The 27,357-nt window shown below is 32.6% G+C and overlaps 3 protein-coding genes across 3 annotated transcripts in view; 2 read left to right on the top strand and 1 right to left on the bottom strand.

The window, feature by feature from the left end:
• Nucleotides 1-27,357, top strand: part of Usp12-46 (Ubiquitin-specific protease 12/46) — a 235,393-nt gene that overhangs the window by 91,774 nt on the left and 116,262 nt on the right. The gene's annotated exons all lie outside the window — the stretch shown is intronic.
• On the bottom strand, nucleotides 1,515-4,235 carry mRpL48 (mitochondrial ribosomal protein L48). The gene is made up of 3 exons (XM_072524969.1): nucleotides 3,874-4,235; nucleotides 2,613-2,873; nucleotides 1,515-1,778 (listed from the first exon to the last, which is right to left on the bottom strand). Exons 1-3 carry the CDS (start codon nucleotides 3,979-3,981, stop codon nucleotides 1,608-1,610), a joined length of 540 nt encoding a protein of 179 aa, XP_072381070.1. The 5' UTR covers nucleotides 3,982-4,235; the 3' UTR covers nucleotides 1,515-1,607.
• Nucleotides 5,812-27,357, top strand: part of Ankle2 (ankyrin repeat and LEM domain-containing protein 2) — a 44,427-nt gene continuing 22,881 nt past the window's right edge. The window contains exons 1-5 of the mRNA XM_072527319.1: nucleotides 5,812-5,951; nucleotides 6,009-6,447; nucleotides 15,369-15,680; nucleotides 19,119-19,274; nucleotides 25,367-26,513. Of these exons, the coding sequence (XP_072383420.1) occupies nucleotides 6,052-6,447; nucleotides 15,369-15,680; nucleotides 19,119-19,274; nucleotides 25,367-26,513 (2,011 nt within the window). The 5' untranslated portion in view covers nucleotides 5,812-5,951; nucleotides 6,009-6,051. The remainder of the gene's footprint in view (nucleotides 5,952-6,008; nucleotides 6,448-15,368; nucleotides 15,681-19,118; nucleotides 19,275-25,366; nucleotides 26,514-27,357) is intronic.

Below are 27,357 nucleotides of genomic sequence, written 5' to 3' on the forward strand. Positions count from 1 at the left end.
GCTTAAGTACGCTGGCAATAAAACCTGGAAAATCTTAGCAGCATACAGCACTGGAATACAGCAAACATAATTCTCATTCATAAGAAAGGTAGCAAAGAGGATATCAAAAACTACAGACCTATAATTCTACTACAAATCATATACCAGATATTCACAAAGATCATCAACAACAGATTAACAAACGCATTAGATACTTCACAGCCGAGAGGGCAAGCTGGCTTCAGAAGTTGATTTAGTACCATGGATCATAGTCATGCACTTTGAGAACTAATGAGTAGAGCTAAAGCATATGAAATACCGCTAGCATTAAATTAACCTTCATAGTTTTCGATTCTATATATCAAAAGGCAGTAATAGAAGCTTTGACCAACTAAGGCATTAGATAGACAGACAAGCAAAAGCTAAGGTAAAAATTTATGAAAACACTACAGAATTTTCCACTACCAGAGGCATCCGACAAGGAGACGCAATATCACGAAACCTCTTCACTGCAACTCTAGAAAATGAAGGGTACAGGAATAAAAGGGGCTCATCGACATTTTGTTCGTTTTATTTATGGGGAAATTAATGCAAATAAGGTTTCTACTGTTTATTGACATAGCAATAGATGTTTAATTTTACAATGTTACATTAGTTAAAAAAAAACTTACTACTTATAATATTTAATGTTAGTGTAGTAATCGGCCGCATTCGCTGAATAGAACTTCTTTAAATCTTGCAGGTCCTTATATTTTTCTGCAGAAATTGGCAAGACATCTTCATAGGCAGATCCTGGTAGTACGAATTCAGTACCAAGTATATTCTTTATAGTAAGTTTTGCATATTCGACAGTGACAGATCTAGCAATTTGCCTTAAGGAGGTAGAAACTTCCAATTAAACACCAACTAAAAACCATTAATAGATTCTCTTTAATTTTGGAACTTTTGTTGGTGAAGTCAGGATTTCTCCATTTTCCCTCCTGGGTATTCCCCACATATGTTTAATGGGAAATTCACAATGGTAAGGGGGCAGTCTTAACACATTATGTCCAAAACTATGTATAATCTCGTCTACTATAAATATTTTTGGTTTTTCATTCCTTTTGACCAACTAGTAATTCCGGCTTAAAAGTGTCATCTCAGGGGAGAAAAGACTGGTAATATATCTTCCTGCCTTGTACACTCTGCAAGGGGCTTCGTGCATTGAAGGCAAAATACCCTGAGCTATATCCATCTCTCTTCAGACTTTGGGTATTTTAAGTAGCTAGTCATGATAAAGACTAGCTAATTTCTTATATAGTATACAGTAAAATAAAAAAACAACTTTTTACAACAACTTAAGGTACTCTAAGAGAGACTATGAAGGACTGTCCTTTGGCTTGAAACTCAACCAATATTTATCGACCTGTCCATTGTCTAATGTTATACAGCCTGGACAATTGCTTTCTTCTGACCCAGTGTTTTCCTTCAACTTGCTCTGAATGATCAAGCCAAATATTAATAATATGAAAATAGGAAACTTGTACAAATTAATTAGGCATTATTAATATAATTTTTATTCAAAATATTCATTAACTAACAAGTAAATATTTACAAAACCATTATGGTTAAAATAAATTATAAAAGAACTATTTTCTACTCTTAGAAGGACCTCCCAAGTCTTCTAATTCTTGTTTAAGAGTGTTTAGTTCTGCATCAGGAATATATCTAATTTCCTCATCAGCTTCTTCATGCTGTCTAAAATGGGCTGTTACACCTACAGGTAAACTTGCTTCTACAGCTCTAATGACTATTGGAAGCTTAAAATATAAGAGTGTATTAATGGAATTGAATGTAATACTGAATTAATGTAATGTAAGTTACATACACTTGCCACAAACTGCATGACTCACAATTTGATCAAAAAAAATTTCTATTTATTTATTTACCTTTTACTTTTCATGAATTATTGAATAAAATACATTTTTAAAAAATGTTGAAATTAGCTACTATTTCAGTAGCACATTTTTAGAAATTTAACTGTCAAAATTTTACCTTTTTTATGTCATTTTAAAGTGGAAATATACTTTCAGGTTTCACTGATGATGGTCCAACTGGACCAAAAACATTTTTTAATAATTGTAATCCTTTTGGATAAATTTTAAATATTTTTAATAAAATAATTTACCATTTACACCAAAAGTTTTTACTTCTTTGTAAGTTTCTTTAAAGAAAAAGGTCCTAGTCTTGATAAAATTATAAATACAAAACAAGAATATAATAGAGGATGAAGATTTTTGGTCTGACTTAGAAGAGGGCAGACACCCTCAGCTAAAAAAGATAGTATCTAATTATGAGAACATTAACAACTATTTTGGAACACACAATGATTAAAGAGGCTCCCAGTCAGTTTGAAGACTGAAAGAAAAATATCTAAAAATGTGTGATCAGCTTTAAAGAAACCTAATGAAGATTTAAAAGATAAAATACTCTTTCAAATCTTTGATGAACTTATAAGAACTTTTAGACTGCAGCGTTCATTTCTTATATCTATATTATCTTTTACTTCTTGTATTTTGTATATTTTTTAGTGTATTTGTGTTAAATGTGTGTTTGACGTCTTGTTCAAAATCAACTTGAATTTTTAAAATTACCTGAATTGATGATACATCTGTTATTTGAATAACTCTCTCATATGTTTTAAGATTATATTGAGCATGCACAATCTCACTCTTTGGTTTGAGAGTAGTGATGTTCATATGTTGGGCAGGAACTGCCCAACTATCTTCAACATCAACATCCATATTTTTCAACATATTATGAACAAATTTTTGATAATGCTCTAGCACAGGGTAATCATAACCTCTTAGCTGAATATTTACTGCATCATATAAAGGGATTTTTGATTGCATTGCCTAGAAAATATTATTGTTACTTAATTTAAACACAGTATACAGATAAAAAAAATGGAACAGTACAGTATAGACTAGCACGAAGTTTTATACTGTGTTTTCTGTATATTTTAAACAAATTCAATAAATTATTATGTTTGCTCCTAACGCCACCTGTCAACATATTAACAAAGCATACATTGTTTACTTCTAACATACCTGTCAAATTCAGACCAAATATTAAATTAATTATAAAATATAAATAAATATCATTTGATAGTAAAGTTAATTATTATAAAAAGTAAATAATATGTTTAAAATAATAATTGCATTAATATAAATTATTTTAAAACGAGAAACAAAAATTTTAAACAGATGATTCAATGTTGTTATTAATTGGATGACATTTATGACTTTTAAATTTTGACAATTGTTTCAAATCAAATCTTTTAGTGACAGATATTCTTTTAATTTTTTACTTCTCATTTAATGTCTATATTTTATTAGTTAATTTTCATGCACTTTTTAATTTAAACCTGCTTCAAGTAAATATGTAGAAATGAATCGATCGAGAGTAGTTAATTAATGTAAAGAACAGCTTTTTTGTAAATATATTACATTTTGAGAGGCAGGGCTGAAGTACTGAGGAACATATGCAAGAATTAGGTGAGTCATAAGAAGCTTCATTAGTGGACAAGCACCAGTTAAAGTATACCTGCATACAATGAGCTTGTTTGGTAAGCTAGAGAATCTGTGGTAAATACCTTGAAACAGTCAACCATCTTTTGCTCGTTTGTGAGGCACTAGATCTTAGTCGGAAAGTACTTATAAGTATTAAGAAGACTACAAGTGAAGCTAATACCATTTAATAGAATTAACATCTACTCTTAAACATCAGAAGAATAACCAAATACTTACATCTAAAAAGAATTATAAGGAGACTAAAATAAACGTAATGATATCAGAAAATCTCCAATATAGCCACTGGATCAAGAGGATATTTTTATATAACTTATTTATGTACCTGTAAATAACTTGGTTCATAAAGCCCTCCGCTTTCGCATCTTAGACGAATACTTTTTGAATTCATTAAGACTTTTTCCAGCCTATGCAGTTTTCTTAAACTTTGCATATTGTCTTTAATTTAAGTGAAACAATCCAACAAAATATATTAAAAATCTATTACCTATTACTAGGTACTAGGACTAGGTTATGTTATGATTAAGTTGTTGTCACCGTTCTTCTTCTTTTATTCAATCTAGATTGATGATCGTAATGTCGTAACTAGATCATAATCTTTTATCTATAAAGATCTTTAGCCATGAACAGAGTATATAGCCCTCTAGTATGGTAAGTCCCATAGAAAGATCTGGGAGAGAATTTCTAGCGCCAAGTGCGGACGGGCCAAAACTAATTGCATTTGGCGGCAAATTCTAAAGGTATGTTCTGAATTTTAGGCAGCAAATTTAAAATTATAAAAAAATAGTATTGAGTTTGTATTTCTTTGATTTCCCAGATTTTTAATAAAGAAATTTTAAACATAGCTAGGTGTTTCATGTTTTATTTGGTTTAAAAATAAAATTATACACACATATGGGATTTAAAGTTGGCATATATTTTTATCTCCATATATTATAAAACTGTATTAGCCAGCTTAATCCTAAAATGCGAATATTGTCCGCTTACTACCCATACCCAATTATCATTTTAACAAAAAATTTAAATAAACATGAAACCTGCTAAATTTTAAATTAAGACAGACCCACTCACCGCCCAATCACAGCAAACGTATTCTGTTATCATTAGTCATTAGTGTAGTCTGATTGCCCAAGACCGAAACTAATCATTTATCAGAAGTTATTCCTATTTATTTATACTTCTAAATTAATATGGGAAGACTTAAATGTATTGTTACTAACCCATTTAATTTTCTTGGTTTTCTTCAAATGAATTAAGTTTGTTCCCATATTATTCTCTTTCAGAATTTAAGGTACATTTATTTAATTCTAAATAATAATTTGTGTCATGTGTATTTTGCCTATTGGATTTCTACTGAATTTCACATTTAAAACCATCCAAAAAGCATCATCCAATTCATTATACTCTATTTCTACTTTACACGTTTCCTCGCTAATTTCTTGTTTTACTTCCATTTGTGTTTACTGTGATCTGTGATATCACTGATGTCACTGACCAGACCCCAGACACAGTATATTGCTAAAGAATTTATTAGCAATATACTGTGCCTCAGACACAGTATAATCATGCTATTCTTTAGCAATATACAATATACTGTGCTCCATACTAGAAGGCAACCAGAATCCAAAATATAACCGCAAATGTCAACCTTATAGCAGCTTTACCACATAATGCTTTACACCAACAATGAATAAATCATAGACGTACAATATGTCTATACAATAAATTCTCGAAGAAATTCATGAATTCAAGCTTCAAGGTCAAATTTGACGGGTATAAACCACAAATATATTAAAGCACATATTTTCTTAATTTCTATCCTTATTTCCTATACAATGAAATGCAGTGTATAAATATTGAAAGAAGTTTGCTAAATCATGATTGCACGAGAGTGTATAATATTAGCATCTTAGAGTGAATGGAGTACCTATTAGCTACATTATTTAAAATTGACGGATATATGCTGTTCTGTTTTCGACTTATTTCTTATGATTTTTCTGATAATTTACAGTTTACAGGTCAGTGTACAGTGAATCAAGAATTTATGAATTTCATATTCTTGATGGTGCAAGCACAGATGTAAAGCAACATTTTTTGTATAAAGCAAATTAGCTAAACCGTACCTGTACCTTTTAACCGTATCCCAGTGCAGCCAAAATAAAGAAAATTTAATTGCGTTCTTGTTTTACTTGAACCAAAAATAAACATCACATACTATGATGTCATGTTGCCTACTGTCAAAAATTTGTCATTCTTGTTTTTTCTCCTAGTTGTAAACACAAGCGAGTACGTGTAGCCAATAGGCATGAAATTTGTAGGAAGTTTATAAAAATTTGATTTTTTTAAATTCTAACTACATATGAACGTTATGAATTATATTTGAATTAAGTTAGTTAAGTAAAGGTATGTTTTTAAAACAGATTTCTCTCAAAATATGATAACATTTTTGAATTTTTTCAGTTACAATTCCAACTGTTCAAAAAGTAACACAAGTTTAACCAATATGAATGATGGACAACAAATCAACACTATTTATTACGGTGTATACACTCCAAATGACAACAGAGAATATAATGGAGCGCCCAATGTATTTAACGATAAAAATGAAGCTTTGAAAGTCGCCAAAAAGAACAAAAAGTCCCGATTTAAGGCGTTCAGTTTTTATCATGAAGCCGTTGAGTTTGCTTTGAATGGATCAGAGTTTCCTAATAATAACATTATTTTAAGTAGTGCAAATGCTGTTGGAGAAAAGGCTAGTCCTTTCAAGGGACCAAAACCACAAGAAATCACTGAACTTCGAAAAGCCATTGAAAGCGGCAACTATAAATTAGTAAAGGATACTATATGGCAGAATCCAAGATATTTAGTTAGCAGTGGTGATACTCCAGCTATATATCAGGTGTAGTATACAGATCTATGTGTTGCTACCTTTGAACCTATCATAAATTTTCAAAAATTTCATATTTATAACTTTTAATATATGATTATTATTTCGCAAGTAGCAATATTCCAATATGTAGTGAAATAGTGGTTCCCTAAATTTTTAAATATTCTTAGACAATAATTAAACAACCACTTAAATTCTCTGCTGCTTTGACTAGTATAATCACTTGTTATAATAAGAGTGGTTTATGTTCTCAATCAGACCACCAAGCTAATATTTGGTCTGCATAATGTACCAATCTATAAGAAACTTTGTATTTTTTGAGATATGATCATATTTTGCAAAACAGCAATATTCCAATAAGTACATGACGAAGCCTGATTTCCCAGATAAGACAAAAATAGTCTTTACCTAAATTATAAAGTAACCATTTAAATTCTCAGTTGATTTGACTGGTATAATCACTTATTACCCAAGTTGTGAGTTAGTATGAGCTAATTGTTTGAGTTTTGATGAATTGCTCATCACTATTAACTTATGCTTTATGATTATTGGTACCTATCAACTTTTTGAAAAAACTAGCCTTGGAGCTATAAACTAAATCATTTTTGGCTCCTTCCTCATAACTGTAAAAAATGAAATGTCTCAGTTTTTCTAAGATTTGTAATCTAGTGTAATTATTTATCATGATTTTCTTATATTTTAGCTTGATATCAGTTTTTTTAAATCTAGAATTACTTTAAAAGGAATATGGGACAATTTCTGGTGATGTAGGATCTGTATTATGTTTTGTTTTGTCAAATTAGTTATGTTGCCCATCCCATTTTAAATTTTTGTTATCTGTTTGATGATAAATTTAACTTTTGAATGTAAGCCCTTATTTTTTTCTGTGAGCTGTCTGTTATACATAGGCTGTACTGCAGCCAATAATTGGATTATACATAAACTTATCACTACCAAGAAAGTGTTACAAACCTTATAGTTACGAATATATTAGAGGACAGGATATTTGGCAGTTTCATTAAGATAATAACTCACAGATTTATTCCAACTTATGTCCAGTTTGTGGTATCACAAAATTTTTTTTGAGTGGCTGGACTTCATAATCATTTATTTTATTTAGTTTGGTTGCTAATGGTGTCTACAGTTATGATGGAATCGACAATGGACACATTTATGTGAAATATTTAGTGTCTCAGATAGTTTTAGTCCAATTCGACAGTGTCAATTCCAAATCAATTTTTATCTTCAATGGAAAATTTTCCTCTTTTGAAGCTTGCAATACAATTTTTCACGGTTGCATATGAAGGACATTGATCACCAAGAGTATTACGCATCTTTTTTCATTTGTTTCATTTATTTAGTAATTTTCCACTGTAGTTCCATTTCATCTGTGTTTGGATTCCCGCATTCATGATCAAACTAATGTTTTCCAGGTATAAGTTTTTACTCTTGTTTGGTCCTCTGCTGCTGCTACAATCATCTTCATCATACTGATGCTACAGCCCTTAGAGGGCCTCGAACTTCTTAAGAATCTGACTTAATGTTCCTTCACTATTTGTTCTTTCTCAATTCATCATTTTTTTTTTATTTTTCTTTACAATCAAAAAGCATTTCATGTAGATAACTTTTTAGTTGTATCCTTAGGATATTTTATTTATATTACCATTTGCATCTGCATTAATTTCTTGTTGCATGACTTTTAATGTGGGCAGTTTATTGTTAAAATAAAATTCGTGAATTTTTCTTCTAAATATTTTTTATAATATTGTTTAATATAATTTGTTTACCTCCTTTGTGAATCTTTTTTTTTAATTTTGTGTTCTCATTCTCTTTTCGTCTTTGCCTACCCTCTCATGCTCATCTTTGCCATCTCATTACATCTTCTATGCTGCATTTTTCCCTGATGATGTTTCTTATTTTCTCCTTTCTTGTTTTTCCTGATGATATTTCTTATTCTGTCTCTTCGTGTTGTCTCTAATATTTCACTTAATATCTTCATTTCGGTTATACATAACATATTTTTGACAACTTTTGTCTAATTTCGTGAATCTACCTTGAGACTATTCAAGCTTTGTATAAAAGAATTGCCACTTTAAGTACAAAAGATTCAAAAAAAATTAGTACTTTCCAAGCAATTTATATTATTTGCAAGTCAAAATTCCTGACCTCTCCCTGGTTAATCATGATTCCCAAAATCAAAACGACACTACTCCAATATCACAAAATTAAAGACATCACCCAATATAATCTGACAGTCATTTTTAAAGGAACTCACGACTTGTGGGGTAAGTTTTTGCATTTATACAGATGCCTCCCATTTGGCAAACGGCGTAGGATCAACATTTGTCTCTCCACATTCTTCTTCCCAATTTAAATTAATGTCAACCATCTCTATATACACATACATATAGCAGAATTATATGCAATATTACAAGCCCTCATTCATATCAAAAGTACAAACCATTCTTCCTTTGTCATTATCACAGATTCTTTAAACTTGTTAACTATACACTAAGAATCCTCTAGCCTTACTTGTCCAGAAAGAACTTGTTGCCTTATAAGAATCTGGTTCCGAAGTCAAATTGATGTGGGTTCCATCTCACATTGGAATACAAAGTAATGAAAAAGCAGACCCAGCACGAGAAGCTACCAAAAACGATCATGCTGTCAAATTCAAATTGATTTATTGATGTAATTTTGCCAGTAGCCTAACACACGTCAAAATAAAAGCAGAACAATAGTTCTATTGAAAAATCTTAAATTCTAATTACATAAAAACACATATCAGATTGAGTTAAAATAGTTTAAAATTGAAATTTAAGATATTTCTCACTACTATAAAATACATCTTTTATTAAAATTTCCTTAATTTTATTTTTAAACTGAGTTTTGGGAAGATCCTTGACGTTATCAGGCAGTGATCCAGTTTGACACCTCTTTAGCTGTTACAGTGTCAAAGACTATCTCCATTAATATAACATAGTTTGTCAAAGAAAATGTGATCAGTATTGTCATGTGGCAAAATAAGTGGGACTTACCGGAATCTAAATTAAAATAAATTAAATCGACAGTGAAACCGTGCCGCCTAGTAAACTTAAACAGAGCTCACTAAGTCAAAATTTCTCAACTTCGATTAGGTCATAGCAATATTACACGTAAGTACCCAATGACTAAGGAAAACATTCCAGTGTGTGAATATTGTCAAGTCATCAATACTCCTAACAGACTACAGCGAATAAACAGACAAATAAAGCGAATAAACAGACAGCGAGTAAACAGACAAAATAACAATATTACCAGTGACTTAAAAACAGTAATATGTGAACATTTAAATACCGAAAAAATTAATTAGCTTTCTTAAAGGTACATCTTTATATAATTTAATATAATGTAATAATTAATGTCGCTAATGACCTAAGTCGACTATTGTTTGTAAATAAAAAAAAACTATTTATACATTTCGTGGAGTATCCAATTATTACAACTTTTACAATGCTTTTTTATTCTACTGTATACATAATATAAAATATACTCGTACTACCGGGAAATGCATTTTATCCAAGCCGGTTCTGTGCGACGCTCTTGAGTGACAAATCAACAGCTGGCGAAGGCCGACAACTTGGCGCGTTTATTTCCCATAAGAATAGCATTTCCCTGCCTTTGAGGCGAATTTGTGTAATGATAAATAAATCAGTATTCAGCCACTCTCCACCAAGTGTTTAGGACCTGAATATGAGTCACTGACAATCCTATTGAATTTCGATTATAGTTTATAAATTGTGTTCTGATGAAGCTGACGTTGCAGCAATACAGGTCAATTGGCGATATTTCATGGAAATTAAACACAATTTTGTGTTTTTATGCTCTGATTTATTGATTTTTTTGTCTCACTATTATACTCTAGTCGTCAGAGACGAAAATGCCACTTAACCTCTAAAAGTCATATGAACAAGCTGAATTTTACTGAGTATATTAATTTTTTGACCCCAAAAAATATGCAAAAAACCCCCCTCGTAGGGAGGTAAAAACGCAAAAAAAATCGATTTATCAAAAAATCGGTACGCCATAGAAAAAAATGTTTCAAATAAAAAATGTAGCTGGGATAATTTTGAACAAAAATGTTTATTAGCACTTTTTGTGTAGAATGAACTATTCTCTTAGAAACAACGCTTGAAGCGACCGTCGATTTTGAATGTCAGTCACGTGCGCAAAATCAATCTATAATATAAAAATTAATCGCAAAATGTGTTGGTAAGCGCATAACTCAACAACACATGGACCAATCTTAACAATTCTTTTTTTAAAACGGCGTTTTTACGGCAAGAAAAATTCAAATAATTTCCAGAAAAACCCTAAAACAGCCCTTTTCTTTTTTCCATGCAAATATTTTCTAACTAAATGTAGAGTCAATTTGAACTGTATTGCTATTCAATAAGATTTATATTAAATTACAAGCACTCACTGTTGTCTAAACAATATAGGTGTGATCCTTTTAATAAATTCCACAGGGGGTTGCTAAATAAGACGAAAAAACAACTTTATTTTTACACTCCGTATATGGGTAAAACATTGACATTTCCCAGAAAACATTAATACAGTTATTACTTAGAAATATATCTGCAATGATCTTTTTTTCCATAAATAGATAAAATCTTTTTTTTTCCGTGGAATTTATGGCTTTGGCGAGAACCAATTAGCCAGACTATGTTAGATTGAATCATTAATTTGTGTAAAATGTTTCATAGTATCAGACCTGAGCATGATGTATTGTTAGGAATATATAAAATGTGTTTTTATCTCCGCGCTCAGCCCTCTTTGTGTGCTTTACGTTTAGTTTCTTTTGCAGAATTGCATACAAAATTGCATAAATAAATAAAAATAGAATTTTTCCATAAATCTTTTTCCCATACAAATATTTTCTGACTAAATGTAGAGTCAATTTGAACTTTATTGCTATTCAATAAAGTTTATATTAAATTACTAGCGGAGCTGACAGACTTCGTTCCGCATGATGCTGGCCATCCTTTTGGACCCACTAAAAACCCCGACTGGGATGTTTGCCAATGCATGTTTAAAGTCCTCCAATTTGTGGAAACATGTCAAGGTATTACACTTAAGCCAGAATATGCGTGTCGAGTTGCAAAATGACCAATCTGGAGACATATTCTCTAAACAACTCATTGACATTGGTAATGGCAAATTTTCTATAGACACCTTGACTGGTTGCATTAACTTTCCTCAAAGTTTTTGTCAGTTAACTCGATCAAAAGATGAACTTATTCAAAAGGTGTTTCCAGATGTTGCTCAAAATTACAAAAACCATGATTGGTCGAGCGAACGGGCTATATTGGTTGCTAAAAACATAGATATAAATGAATTAAATTTCAAAATTCAAGAACAAATTACAGGCGAATTGGGGATATATAAATCAGTTGATTCGGCTACTAACCAAGATGATGTCGTTAACTATCCGCCTGAATTTTTAAACTCGCTGGATTTACCAGGATTGCCACCTCACAATCTTCAATTAAAGGTTGAATAGGTAGTTATAATGTTAAGAAATATACCAACCGCATCTTTGCAACGGCACACGGTTAGCGATAAAAAAATTATTGAACAACGTGATAGAAGCAACTCTACTGAAAGGAAAATATAAAGGAGAAAACGTTTTGATACCACGCATCCCAATGATTCCGACTGATGTACCATTTGAATTTAAACGACTACAGTTTCCAGTGCGGCTTGCTTTTGCTATGACAATAAATAAGTCTCGGGGGCAATCATTAGGTGTTTGTGGTATTAATCTAGAAAACCCATGTTTCACACATGGTCAATTGTATGTTGTCTGTTCCCGTGTTGGAAAACCATCAGATTTGTTTGTATATTCACCAGGCAATCAAACAAAAAACATTGTATATCATAAAGCACTACAATAAAAATAAAACAGATTTTTGTTAATAATTATGATTCACTTGATTTACAAGAAAGCGGTTACTGAAAATACTTATATACGTCTTATTTCATTATTCTTTATTACATCGGTTATTCACCCTATGTTAATAATAATAATAATAAATAATTAATTATCTCTATGTTTTGTCATTGAAGCACCCACTTTATAAATATTTGTCGCCTTTAAGTTCCCATTATCCCTTTAAATTATTTTTCAATCAGGTTTGAACCTTAAGCTCCCCTTTTAGTTTGAAGCCCTCTGGCAGATATCCCAGTCCGAGTTTTTAGTGGGTCCAAAAGGGTGGCCAAAGTTCTGGAAGCAAAGATACTTAGGTCACCCGAGCTGACCCTCACACATGGTGACGGTTCTGTTCAGGAGAATTAAAGAAATAAACTGCCATATTCCAAATCTATTTGACAGAACGAAGTCTGTCGGGTCCGTTAGTGTTCAATAAAATTTGTATCAGCTCGACGGTAAAAATTCGATATCTTTTGATCCAAGTGTCCTATCGACAAAAATCAAGATGTGTTTTAAAGGTAAAGAATGCAGCTTTCGTATGCAGTTTTTGTATTTTGCCGCGAATAAACTTAGTTTTTATAAAGGTGTTAGATAAATAAACGTGGTGCGATTTTTGCCATTTTTTATGATTTGTTTTGCATCTTTTTTGTGGTCCCAAAATTAATATTCTCAGCAAAATTCAGCTTCTTCGTATGATTTTTAGGGGTCAAATCTCTGACGTCTGGACTATTAACATGAATTTTCATTAAGTAGCTGCCTAAATCATAAATTTTGTATGTGTACTATACTTTGTTATAACAACTTGTCTTGGTAATAGATTCTTTTATAAACTTAAATCTTTTTGTTAAAATAAAGCTTTGTCTGTGGTACATCAAAGGCTTATTGCTTTATTCGCATCTCATATCTTAATTAATTGATCTGCAAAAAATAGTATGTAACAAATTTATTGATGTTAATTAGTATACCACTGAGTTGCTTAATATATACGAGATAATTTTATTGAATTGAGTAATCATTTTTTTACTTTAGTTGTTGGGTCGTAAAATTTTAATTTTTAATTTAATTTTTAAGTAGGAAATATAAACCAAACCGAGCACAATATTTTTATTAATCAGTTAATAATTTTATCGCATTCCTTTCCGCAACCATTTTAATGAAATATGATTATTATCAGTTTTAATTGTTGAACACTATTAATACATATTCCAATTGGACAATTGCCAAGATTTTGTTCTTCAGTATAAGCCAAGTTTAAAACAGCTGATTTTTTACAATGTTTATTGATTAGCTTGTTATGAAAAAGAATCGATGAATTGTTTTGGAATGTAGGTTTTATTACTCAAATAATTCCATCCAATTTCTATTTATTTTTTAATAGTTCAATAAACTAAAACTGAACTTTTTTTAATTAAAGTAGGGAAAGTATTCTAAAAACTTCAAAAATTTTATTAAATGAATTAATGCCTAGCCAAAATATGAATTTTATGAACGATTAAAGAATGAAATTGTAGAAACTCAGCCTATTTTTTTGGTGTGAGAGTAGAAATCTAAAGACCGTACCAGGTGAATGGGACCTGGCGTGAGTTGAATTCAGAGAAGACGGAGTATATCCAAACGCAATTTCCCTTTTGAGGGTCTTGCACTCGGATGCATCCGTGGTACAATGCCTACCAACTAAAACCACCCTCGGCTTACGCGCATGGCACGTCTTTCTAGACCTTTGTCTTGCGCACGCAGCCACCGTTTCTCTTCTCTTTTCTTTTTCTCTCTGTTTCTTATGTTACTTATGTTTACCACTGTTCTCTCTCTCTCTCTCTCTCTCTCTCTCTCTCTCTCTCTCTCTTTTTCTCCCTCTCTCTCTAAAATGTCTTTTCTTTTAACTATTTTTGTCACAGCCTCCAGCACTTCTTTAAATCCATTTCCTCCCTTTCTTACTACGATTATGAAATAGTCTGCTCCTGCTCCTAAGATACCAACTTTTGCATATAGCTCTGTATTCGAACACTCAGTGTTCTGTTATGTCACTTATTCCATTTACCTACTCTTCCTGCCATTTTTTAATAGTTTCCATTTTTTCTTCTACATTCTCTTGATTACTATTGCAGTATGTTTTGGCTCTCTCTTTCACCTGCAGGTGTATTGGTGGTATTCCAGCTATAACTTGTAGGGCTATCGTCGAGGTCGTTCTATAGGCGCATACGATCCTTAATAAGATTTTCTTTGGGCCTTCTCTAAAATTTGTTTGTACTTTTCTTTGTTAATTACTTGATGCCACAACGGTGCCGCATATAGAATTGTGGAATGTAGCAGTTCTATCAGAATCCTTCTTTTTCCCATACTTGGGCCTCCTATATTTGGCATAATTATTACCAATGCTGTTGCTCTCTGTTTGGCCTTGTTTGCAGCATATTTAACATATTCGCCAAATATCTGTTTATTGTCCAGCATTATTCCTAGGTATTTAACCTTTTTGGGCGGCATTATGCTTTCCAAAGCAGCATTAGCCGAGTTCATTATAAACCTGTTTTCATTGTAAGCTATTATACCGACCAGATCATCTGCGTAAGCTATAGTCCCTCCTAAATCTTCCACTAGTATATCCTATGTAAAGGATGTTCCAAAGCAATGGTCGTATGACCCAGCCTTGTGACACTCCTCCCGATATCTGCATGAGAAAGAAGTATTCCTTCACTATGCTTTGTAGATATTAGGGTTCTCCCAATTTCTCCAGTATTTCAGTTATTACGCTTCAGCTCACGCAGTTGACGGCATTTTTTATGTCCAGAAAGACTAACTACAAAAGACAACTCCATTTTTAAATTACTAGATATGCTTGTGACGTGCCTAGAATACCTAATAATATATCGTTATTGATACAAAAAACTTAAAAATATTAACATTTATTAAATTAAATTACCTTGGGATAGGGATTTTCCAGTTATCCAAATATCTTTTATTTTAGGAGGGTCCCCGTTACAATGCTTTACACGTAGCTGCCAAATCCAAAAATGCAGAAATGACTGAACTTATATTAACAACTATTGCAAATCCCGAGTTTATAAAGTTGTTGTATGATGATGATAATCAAGAAAATGCCGAAGACAGAGCTGCCGTTTTACTAGATCTATATCTTAATACTCCAAACAAAGGACTGAACGAGACTCCTCTCCATTTTGCTTCCAAACATGGAGCCCTAGATGTCGTCGAAATTTTGGTCTCTTATCCACAGTGTGATAAAACGTTAAAAAATAAATATAACAGAACTCCAGAGCAGGTAAGTTTTAATATAGCACTTGTATAGATAATCGATCTATAAATATGGCTCTGCGTCTGTTGATTCTGAGCTAGCTTAAAGTGAATGAAGCTAGTAAAATAATTCTCCATTTGAAAGGGCGTTCAGTAATCCTCTTCTAACTCCATGATATTTATCTGGGCAGGGCTAGTTTGGTACTGATACTGAGACTATGTCTAGTCTCTGGTCTGGAATCTGGTGTCATGGCACCAACAGCCCCCCTAGAACCAAGCTGTCCATTATTTTAAGTTTATTTGTAGCTCCTATTTTCTCTACTTTAGGATACCACACCAGAGATGTATATGCTATACAGGCTACTAAAACTTATACTTGTAGAACCGCCTTGTAAAGCTGGAGAACCAGTTTGGTTTCAAAGTCCATAATTTTTACCAAAGACTGCAAGAAACTTCTTTTGTGTGTGTTCTGAGTGATCCTGCCAGTAAAAATTTTTGTCAAGAATCACTCCTAAAGATTTCACAGAGGTTTTACCCCGTAGTCGTGTGTCCATCAATTTCGGAGTGGTATATGCCCTTACCTGATATTTTTTTGTTGTATAAGTTTGTACTTGCACACCGCCTTTTGGCTTTTAATAAGTCATATTGCATAGCATACATCACAAACCTTACTTAACTTCCGTGACCCATCAGCTACCAGATTCCATGCCAGCGAAGAGATCATGCCGCCCTGCCCTATGAAAAACCTCCGCCTGACGATAGTTTCCTAATGTTGACATTCTTTACTTTCTCGACGATTTTTCAGGTAGTCTACGACTGGTCTTAGCCTTTCCATTTTTACGGTTTCTTTGCGCACAATATCCGGATAAAAGCTCCCTTTAGGCCATAAACGTATCAACCATAAAATTTCCTTTTTTGAGTTGCGATTCAATTCTAAAGCATGTAACCCCGTCTCCTTGAGAATCCCTCTCTATAGAAACACTGATTTTGATAAAGAGGAACAGCCTCTGTTTCCATTTACCGCGTTTTTCATCATTTGAGACCAAAAGAAGGTAGAGTTATGGGAAGATAGTACTTTGATAGTACTTCCTCGATTTTCTGACAGGCCTTTTTAACACCTTTTACGACAAAGGGGAGATTCCGGAGGAATGGCTTCGATCGACCTTTGTAGCCATACTTAAAACACCAAGTGCAAAACACTGTGATCAACACCGCTTAATAAGCTTGATAAATCACATTACCAAAGTTTTCACCAAAATCATACACAAAAGAATATATAACAAATGCGAAGCAAATATATCGGAGTCACAGTTCGGATTCCGAAGCGCATTGGGCACAAGAGAGGCGATCTTCAGTCTGCAAGTTTTAATTCAAAGATGCAGAGACATGCACAAGGACGTCCACTTGTGCTTCATCGACTTCTCCAAGGCGTTTGACAAGGTCAAAAATGATAAACTCATGGAAATGCTCAGGAAGATGCATATTGATGGCAAGGATCTGCGCATAATAACCAGTCTCTATTGGAACCAAAGTGCTGAGATAAAGATGGGCAACTTACACAGTGGGAAGATAGATATTAAAAAGGGTGTACGACAGGGATGCGTCCTCTCGCCGCTCCTGTTCAATATATACTCTGAACAAATCTTCAGAGAAGCACTGGGAGAAGTTTCGGAGCGTATCAAAGTAAACGGAGAGGTAATCAATAATATTAGATATGCTGACGACACAGTTATTATCGCAAATGACTGCAACGAGCTTCAAAGACTCATGCAAAGCATACACACAGCAAGTCAAGAATATGGTTTAGAACTCAATACAACCAAAACTAAATGCATGCTCATCAGCAGAACACAACAACCTCCGATGCAATTGACATTAAACAACCTAAAAATAGAACAAGTGGAGACATACACATACCTTGGAACCACAGTCAACACAAAATGGGACCAGTCAACAGAAATAAGATCACGAATTGAAAAAGCGCGAAACGCGTTCAACAATATGAAAAAGTGGTTCACAAGCAAAATCTCAATGGAACTAAAATTAAGACTGGTCAAGTGTTATGTCTTCCCGGTCTTGTTCTATGGAGCAGAGGCTTGGACCACAACGGAAGCCACCCTGAAGAAACTAGAATCCTTTGAGCTGTAGATATATCGCCGTATTCTTCGGATATCCTGGACAGACCACATCACTAACGTGGAAGTAATGCAGAGAATAGGCAAAAGCAAAGAAATAATCTTCACCGTAAAGAAACGGAAGCTTGAGTACTTCGGCCATGTCATGAGGCATACTAAGTACCGGCTGCTACAGTTAATAGTCCAAGAAAGAATCGACAGTAGGAGGGGACCGGGAAGAAGACGACACTCATGGATGCATAACCTGCGACAATGGTTCGGACTAACATCGACCGAACTGTTCAGAGGTGCCGTAAACAAAGTCAAAATAGCCTTGTTAATAGCCAACGTCCGAAACGGATAGGGCAAAGGAAGAAGAAGAAGTACTTTGCATTAACACGAATAAATCTTTCAGTTTTCGGAATGAAGACGGCTTGAGCCGTCTTGAATTTTCTTGGCACATGTTCCAGTACAATAATGCGCTGAAGATCCTCGTAAGAGGAGACACTAGAAGATTCATACCTTTTTGAAGAAGTATTGTATATACGCCAGATCATGTAACAATAAAACACTGAAAACTTTGTTTTCAAAACTTCCACAAATTTTTATTTTAAATTATTATTACTACAGCTGTTTCGGCTGATTGCCTTTCTCAAGATTGCCAGATCATTTATAGGGTTCGAAGGTCCCTATTGTTTATCTTATCTCGGCCGAGAAGATTCGATTAACTAATCCTACGTTTTTTTACTTTCCCTTTGTCCAGGTCTGTATACCCTGTTTCCCAAATCACAGCATAAATCAAAAGCTTTCTTCTTCAGGATCTGTTAACTCATCATTTGACCGCCGTACTGCGTCTAGATTTAGGCAGCTTTCCCACACTTAGTATCTTAATCTTGCTGTTTCCTCAATCCTTTCACAATGACTCTACTATCGTGTTCTCTGCGTCATCACAACGCTTTTAGTTTCTTCATAGTTTGCTACGAACCTCCTAGCCTCACTAAGCCACTGAAGTGGACCCTATTAATGGCTCTTCTCAGATTTGTGTGAATCTCTTGAAGATCTCCATTGCATGGAAGTTCTTTTGTTTTCTTCGCTCCGATGAGATGATAGCTGAGGTGATAGACCAGTCTGGCTACACTTTACACTGCTTGATAAGTTTTTTACGTTACTTAAATGTTTAGTAGTACCTCACCACATCTTTGTATATAGAGATTATAACATATCTCGTGATGCTTTGTTAATTTTAAGCGTGCCTTCCGTAAATTGTATATTATAGAAGGTGTTTGGGATTTCCGATTTGGTGTAATGTATATGCACGTGTATATGAAACTGTTTACTTAAATATTTTTTAGGTAATATGTGAAAGGGCCGAAGGAGATAACTTATCGGCAACGAAGAGAGCCATAGAACTGCTGCTCCATGATAGTTACTATGTACCAGTCTTAAGAGCAGAAGATAACAGCATGCCGCCTGTGGTAGGAGAACCTTTCTCACCTTCTAGTCCACCGGTAAGCTTTTAATGTTTTGTTAAGATTTAAGAATAAATTTAAGTATTTAAAATTATTAATAATATACTTTGTAGGAAAAAAATTAAGGTGGGTATGCACTTACAATGGTAGGAAATGATAGACATATTTACAGCGACAAGCAATATTAGTTGCCTGGAATACCACGTCCAAAATTTAATAGTGAGAGGAATCGGAGAGGAGAGGCAAACATTGTTGTCAAACTTTTATTTGAGCTGTCGTCTTTTTTAGCATTTAAAAAATGTGCTAAGACAATCAAATTTGGGCGAATTGATTTAAATGGCAACTTACTATGTTTATTGGGAATGAGCCACAATTTTACTACACAAGATAGTCTATTATTAAGACCCAAGCCAACATTTGTCTCCAATTCTTAGATTCGTAGACATTTAATTTTTTCTAAAACTTTCATTTTTAGAAAAATTGAAATAAATCAAAACACCCTGTATTTGGGTATAGGGTGTATAAAACTATAGCTTATTTTTAACGGACAATTCAAAAATGTCATCAAATATAGGGGGCCCTTAAGAAAAACTATAACTTTAATATACCACTCTTTTTTGGAGCACCCTGTATAATTAACATTATTTTTAAATTGTTGTGTTAATGGACCTGCATAGTTCTATAAAGGAAAAAACTTTGGTTGGATATTAATTAGTTTTTCTAACAGAGACCGAGGATGGACTCTGTATATGGATGTATGGATTCTGTCACAGCCACCTAAAGCTTACAAGCCGTGAAATAAAAATGGCAACGCCGCATCAGCTGTTAGAAGTAGTCCGACTGTAAAGAGCCCAACAAAATAATAAATAAAAGAGGAACATCATAATATTCGCTATAAAGTTAGAATTAAGTAAAAAAATCGTACAAAATAGTCTGATAAGGTACATATATATCACATCTATTAAAACTGCAAAACATTGAATACAATGAGGTGTAATATTAATAGAATTTAAAAGTAATACAAGTGCATTCAGTTTACATTATTTACATAATTTATGTTAAAAAAAAAAGAAAATAATCTTTTAATATTTTTGTAAACAACTTGCAGTTTATTGAATTCTAGTATCCCTTGAGCGAATATTATATTTATTAAGAGTGGCTTAAAAAAATGTTATTGAAATTCCAGGTATTTAATTTTTTAAAGTTGAAAGCTTGCGCTTTTTAGATAAACTTTTAGTTAGTTTCTTTGTCATAATTTCATTATTCTTGTTTTTTGTGAAGTTATTTAACAAAGTATTGGAGAAAATCACAGAAATTTTAAAATATAGTTCTCTAACAGCTGTTCCACAAACATCTGTTTATGTCCTTCACATAAACAGATACAAGTAATTCCTTCCTAATGTTAATGTTTGAAATAACTTTTATACACTCATCACTGCACTGATTGTCAATATTTAATAAATAAAAACAAATCCTTTCTTCTACAACTTTTATTTGCCAGTTTTTTAACTCAACCCTCTCACTAACACTTTGTAAAAATTTCTTGAAATCCACGATAAGGTCTTTGTTTTCGAGTTCTTTTATATTATTTTCTTCCCAGAGACTTTTTCTGCTCGTCTAGTTTCAGGATTTTTTCTTGTTGGTGGTTTTGGGTTAGATAAATATGACGGTTGGTTTTCAAAAATTCTTGGTATCGCATTCTCTTTCAACTTGGGAAAAACCAAATTTCGTTGAAGAACCGTACCATTTTTATCAATGAATGACTCACTTTCAATAATATCCGTTGCATCAAAATGTTTTTTACATACTACCGAACTAGAAGTTACTGTGAAATCTTCACGGTTAATAGATCTAACCCACTGAGTACGAAGGTGATCGTTTTTGGGAAAAGAGAATGTACTTTGGGCCTTTTCATACTTTAAAGTAGTTGCATAATTTGATTTGCAATTTGGTACACTGCAGTGTCTCGGCATCTGTAATTAAAAAAATATGTTAGAATATCATATTACTACTCCCTGTACCAATAAATTAACATCGACGTGGGGTTTGTAATTACTAAAACAGTATCTGAATTTGTGAATTTAACAGTTTGTACGTATTATTTGTCTGAATAATATATATATTATCTAAATGCTTCATACAATTATTACAATATACGTAAAAAATACATACCTTTTTTTTAATCGAATAATTTACCAATAATACAAGAAATACAAACAAAATTAGCATAATCTCTCCAAGTAAACACAGGGCTATCGGACTACCTCCAATGTTGCCAATTTTCTCACTTCACGGCTTGTAAGCTTTAGGTGGCTGTGATTCTGTATATATAGGATGGACCATTCTATATATACAGAATATAACTGAATGGCCGCCCCGAATAAGGTTGTAATCCACAAAAACATATTTTGGTGGGAAACGTATTTTTCTCTTGTAATCAAATTTAAGATCAAAAATGTACTTTTTATTGTTGGATGAGGAAAACAGAAAGATTTTTGGGAGGATAATATAACATAAACTTTTATATATCAAAAATGAAGACTTTAAACTGCGACATAGTTTCAGTTTAGTGGAACAAGGTTGTAACATCACTGAAATTCATCAAAATGCGTTATTTTGTGTATAAACGTAAGGGAATAAGAGAAATACGACTGCTTGTTAAAAAAATAATATTTATTTTTCAAGGAGCACCTATACCTATATTTATTTATACATATTACCTGACCTAACCTACATTATTAACAAAAATAAAAAAAAGTATTGTTAGTTTTAGGTTGAAAGCAAATTTAAATAAAATTCTGGATTAGAAATATAAGCACACATTTTCACTTAGTTTTTTTTTCTTTCTGTACTGTTAAAGGATTCTCTAACACAGGAAGACTTTCAATTGAAATTTCAACTGGTAGCAAAAAACGATTTCTAACTGCTCTTTCTTTTTTAGTCAAGAGATGACTAGTCCAAGGTTGCAATACATTTTGGCTTTCTCGACAAAATAGATATGTAGGATTATCACTAGTAATTTTGTACCAAACCGCTTCAGTTATTTTAGTCTCTTCAGTAAAGCAGACTCGACTATAGTTAAGTCTTTAAAATCGGATCTCTCAAGAAAACACAATAAATGGCTTGGAGGGTCTTGCATTGGCTGTAACTTCAATCCAATCTTTTGGATGATATACTGATGCTATTTTTTTATTACACTCAATAAGACAACAAGAAGCTGTGTCCACTGATTAAAAATTCTTGCTCCACAGGTGTAAAATATCTCATAGTGACCAAACAATTAATTTTCTGTGTGTTTTTTCTATGGGCTTAAAGTTATTGGTAATATACTTGGCTTCTCTTCAGTTTTCAGGGACTTTCGGCCCTCGATAATAATGTAATCTTTCGTTCTGCGTTTAAATTTTTCAAAAATACTTATTAGTTTTCTCAGGATTCGAAAAAAAATGAATGCATTTAAAAAGCAGTTTCCCGAAATTTTGCGCCTACGCTCTTAAGACTAGTTTCTATATGACAGAAACCTTTGCTTATACCCGTATAATAAAATTCGAAATAATTCTGGCAAACAGCCGAAGAATACAGAAGTAAGTCATTCTTCCTAATCCGGTTTATTCACGACAAAATTTCAGGTATTTTAGAGTAGAGTACAATAACAAACCTGATTAGATAGTTATGTTAATACTTTATCATATTCATTTATATCAGCTATATAATCATACAGATCCTTGGTCAATTTAATGATTGTACCTTGCATTTTATTAGCTTTTGATAGCACTTGCTTTCCAATTTATAAAAATTTCTCTCTTTAGCCATCGATATACGAACGGAGATATTCTCCATCACGCCTTCTTTCTAGGTGTTGTCTGATAAAGTAAAAATTTCGAAGTCGATAAAACAAAAAGATGATAAAAATGTTCTTACATTCTAAAAAATCCGGCTTTAGATTAACTGTCATAACAATATCCGGTCTTTACATACAGCTATTGAATATTATTAGATATAAAAAATTTTTTCAATAAAATTATTTATAAAAAGGTATATAAAAAACCCAGTTGGGCTATGTTAAATTGACAAAACATTTTCGGAATAAGTATTCCATCATCAGTGTCCTAAAAGTATTTAACCACTTAATTAAAAAGAACATGAAATAATTTAAGTTTTGACTAAGGTTAATGTAAAATGTGGTTAATACTTACGAGTTAATACATGGATGTAGCCACTAAATATGGGGGTAAAAACCCTTTAAAAATTACTAAATGAAATTTAGTTTACATTATGTCTAATTTAAAATTAAGATGGTAAAGTTACCGTTGGATTGGTAACATGGCGACATATGACTCTACATTAAGTTGCAAGTCCTGAGACGGTATGTCTACGAGGACTTTATTAAAGCAACTGATTGAAATGACAATCTTGGCAGGTTATGACGGAAGTTGTGACAGAGCAGTCAGTGTAACTGTATATGTCTATTTAAGACAGAAGCCAACGTTGTTTAAAAATTGTGAAAGTTGAAATAAAATAAAATTATAACAGTATCAACCATCAATGTTATTGTTATAAATTATGTATGTGAGATGGAATTGTGGTGAGAAAATTATGTGATTATACTAGGCAACCAACTATACAGTGTCAAATGGTGTGATGAAAAGATACTAATATAAGGCCCTTTATGTTTTAATAACATTTGGTACCTGGAAAATGGAAACTAGATACAGGTGGAAAGTTGAGTTCTTGAAAAAGTATAAGAATTAATATATTTAATATGTGAGAATGTTATTCAATGAATGAAATAAAACTATTGTAATATAAAGTTCATGTAAAAATTGACTTATAACTCAATTATATTAGGCCCTGTATGTCAAAAAACAACATTTGGTACCTGGAAAATGTAAAACTTTTTGAGTTGCAAGTTCATGAATATAAATATCTGATTGGGTGTTAACAAACTGAGTGATGTAGTTATATTTTTAGTGTTGACAAGTATATGAAATGGACAAAATTTCATGGTTGGAAGTGGTTTTGTAATATATTGATCGTAAAGTACTCAACTTATAACTTGAGAAAAGGCCCTATCTGTTATAAAGCAACACTAGGTACATAGGGAAAATAAAAGATTAAGTTATAAGTTGGTAAGTTGAATGAACTATTGGTCTATATTGACTATAATAGTAAAATGAAATTGTTGTAGGTGGCTCTGTTAAATTTGAGTAAAGAGAATGAAAATTAAGGTGTTTTTGAGAAAATTGTGATAAACGGATAGACTACGGAAGGCTGAGGTCCCCAGAGAACCGAGGCCAAACCCTGAGGGAATTGTGTAGAGAAGTAAAATAAGAATTTAATAATCTGGAAGGGGTGGGCGATGACGGATGATCTGATCTGAATTTGGAAGTGTCGAAATAGAAGCATGGAAAGTATTGGTTATAGTGGTTAAGACATGAAGTTTGCGTTGAAAAGAAAAGAGTGGGATAGATGGAGAGTAAGATGTATTGGAAGAAAGGTTTTTAGAGTGAACTAAGGGAGATGAGTATTAGGTGAACTAATAATAAATATAGATTTTAATTGTAGAAGTAAATTGGGGATGTGGGTTAGGAGAATAGTTGGCGATGGAGAGGGAGAAAATCTCGATTGAATGAAACATGACGATTAACGCAATTTGCTCTTTTTTGTTTTTCTTTAAGAATTTCAAGATCTTCGTATAAATCTAATTTGAGGAAATTTTTTTTTGGGAGATATTAATCTTAATTTTAAATTAGACATAATGTAAACTAAATTTCATTTAGTAATTTTTAAAGGGTTTTTACCCCCATATTTAGTGGCTACATCCATGTATTAACTCGTAAGTATTAACCACATTTTACATTAACCTTAGTCAAAACTTAAATTATTTCATGTTCTTTTTAATTAAGTGGTTAAATACTTTTAGGACACTGATGATGGAATACTTATTCCGAAAACGTTTTGTCAATTTAACATAGCCCAACTGGGTTTTTTATATACCTTTTTATAAAGGATTTTATTGAAAAAATTTTTTAATATATGGTATACAGCCAAATACAGGAACTTAGTTTCCTTGTGGATATTATTAGATATAATTCAGACAATCGAAAGTTAAAATAAATCTATTTTCTTTCTAGGTAATAAACTCCAATCCTCTTAGTCCAAGATTAGAGATACACGCATATGCTGGCCCTATGGAGAGAAAAGAAGCACAACAGTTTAGAAAAGTATGGAAAACGCCTCCACGAAACTGCAATGTTTCTCTATTAGGATCCAAACCGAATAATTTAATAAACATAGCTTCGCTTAAGTTCAAAGATCCCAAAAAAGGATTAGAAAGAATCGGCAAACGACTAGCTAATAAATTCGACGTAAATTGGAAGGAATATTGGCCGTTTTTGGACTGTTTTATCGACATTAGTTCGGAAGAAGGACTCAAATTGTTAGACGCCTATCTATCGGATAAATACGCTATCTTAAACCAATCTGTGTTAGAGGAACTTAAAAAGAGTGTATCGGTAAATTTGGATGGTACGGACATGTTGAGTCCTATGTCTAACTTGTGCGAAGCATTTTCTGCTTGTAGGTTGAATGATTCTACCATATCGAATAATTCGGGAGTACAGAACAGTGATTCGATAATTTATATTGATAAGGCGTGTCAAGTGTTCGCCAATAGGGTTTCAAATGACATTTTATATATTTTGTGTAGCGAGGACAATATTTTACAAATATTAGAAACGGAAATTAAACAGTTGGAATTGTTAGTGACTAGTTATATGGACGATAGTAGGTTCTCTTTGATAAATTTCCAAAAAATTCATTCGCGTCTCGGTATATTAGTCGGCCAAAAACTTTATAATAATCTTAAAGAAAACATTCGAGGTTTTCTTTGCGGAAAGTTAGAAACGTTGCTAGACAACTTGACAAAAAGTATAGACTGTTTTTCTTCCGATGACGAGAGTCATAATTTAGAAGTGGCGGAGTCGCGTAAACCTACGTTACATAAGCGACAGTTAATTTGCCTTTTGCACTATATACTAAATGTTTTATCGCAGAATTTTGACAGTAAACAAGGAGCTGAAGAAGGAGGATGTGTCAAAGATTGGGATAAAGCAGAAGCCTGTACGTGCGTGTATCACTCGAGAAGATCTAAAAGGAATAACAGTGTGTCAAGAAGTAACAGTTTTAAGAACCATTCAAAAGTTTTCGGGACGGGTAACTTGGAACCTGTTACCAGAAAATTGTCGTTTAGCGAAGAGGATAAAAACGATTCCAGTTGTGGTATGCATTTAGATTTGTGCTTCATATCTGTCATTCTATTTACATTTTTATTAAATATTTTGAGTCATTTATTGGCATTCTCAAATAGTTAAACAATTTTGGTTAAAAATTACGTTATTTTGTACTGTCCTTTATACTGTGCATGCTTGTACTGTCCACTACTGATCTGTTAAGATGTATAGATTTAAAGGAGGGAATAGAACTAGGAAAGGTAGTAATATATTTTAATTGTTCTACCCTAATTGTTCAATTTTTCTAAAGGTGTTTAAAAACAGCTGTTTACAGACCACCATGTAGTAGTTCAAATGTCACATGCCACGTAATCCAAAATAACTAATATACAACTATTTTTTGACAAAATTGCCAAAGAATGCCGCTCCACACCTCTGGCAGATCTCATATATAAAATATCTGTTCTGTATCATCCTGAAATTATTTCATTTTTAATAAAATCTATTTTACGCCCATTCAAGTTTTCGAATGTTGTTAAACACATGTCCTAAAGTTGTTCACGGGCTTCACAGGTTACTGTCAAGAGTAGTTCAAATGTCACATGACATATAGCCCAAATAAAACAAAGTATCTGACCTGTAACGCATTAAATCTTTTCAAACATCTTATAAAGCTGTAAGCTGTGCTTATCAAGCACTACAGATAGTAGTTTAAATGCATTATCATATATGGTTCAAATAAAAGCATGCTGTAAAACTATTTTTTGACAAAATAACCAAAAAGGACCAACCCACACCGTGGGAAGATTTCCTATATAAAATATGTTATGTGTCGTTCTAAAACTGTTTCCTTTTTCATAAAATCTGTACTGCGCCTGTTCAGTGTTCAAAAA

Source organism: Diabrotica undecimpunctata, chromosome 3 (genome assembly GCF_040954645.1).
Source record: "Diabrotica undecimpunctata isolate CICGRU chromosome 3, icDiaUnde3, whole genome shotgun sequence".
Taxonomy (NCBI): domain Eukaryota; kingdom Metazoa; phylum Arthropoda; class Insecta; order Coleoptera; family Chrysomelidae; genus Diabrotica; species Diabrotica undecimpunctata.

What these genes read in the sequence shown, in the direction of transcription:
- mRpL48 (XM_072524969.1), bottom strand. Translation starts at nt 3,981, where the DNA reads ATGCAAAGTTTAAGAAAACTGCATAGGCTGGAAAAAGTCTTAATGAAT. An exon ending in ATGAACCAAGTTATTTACAG is followed by an intron (nt 2,874 to 3,873) that starts GTACATAAATAA and finishes AATATTTTCTAG; the next exon opens with GCAATGCAATCAAAAATCCC. An exon ending in CAGATGTATCATCAATTCAG is followed by an intron (nt 1,779 to 2,612) that starts GTAATTTTAAAA and finishes TTATATTTTAAG; the next exon opens with CTTCCAATAGTCATTAGAGC.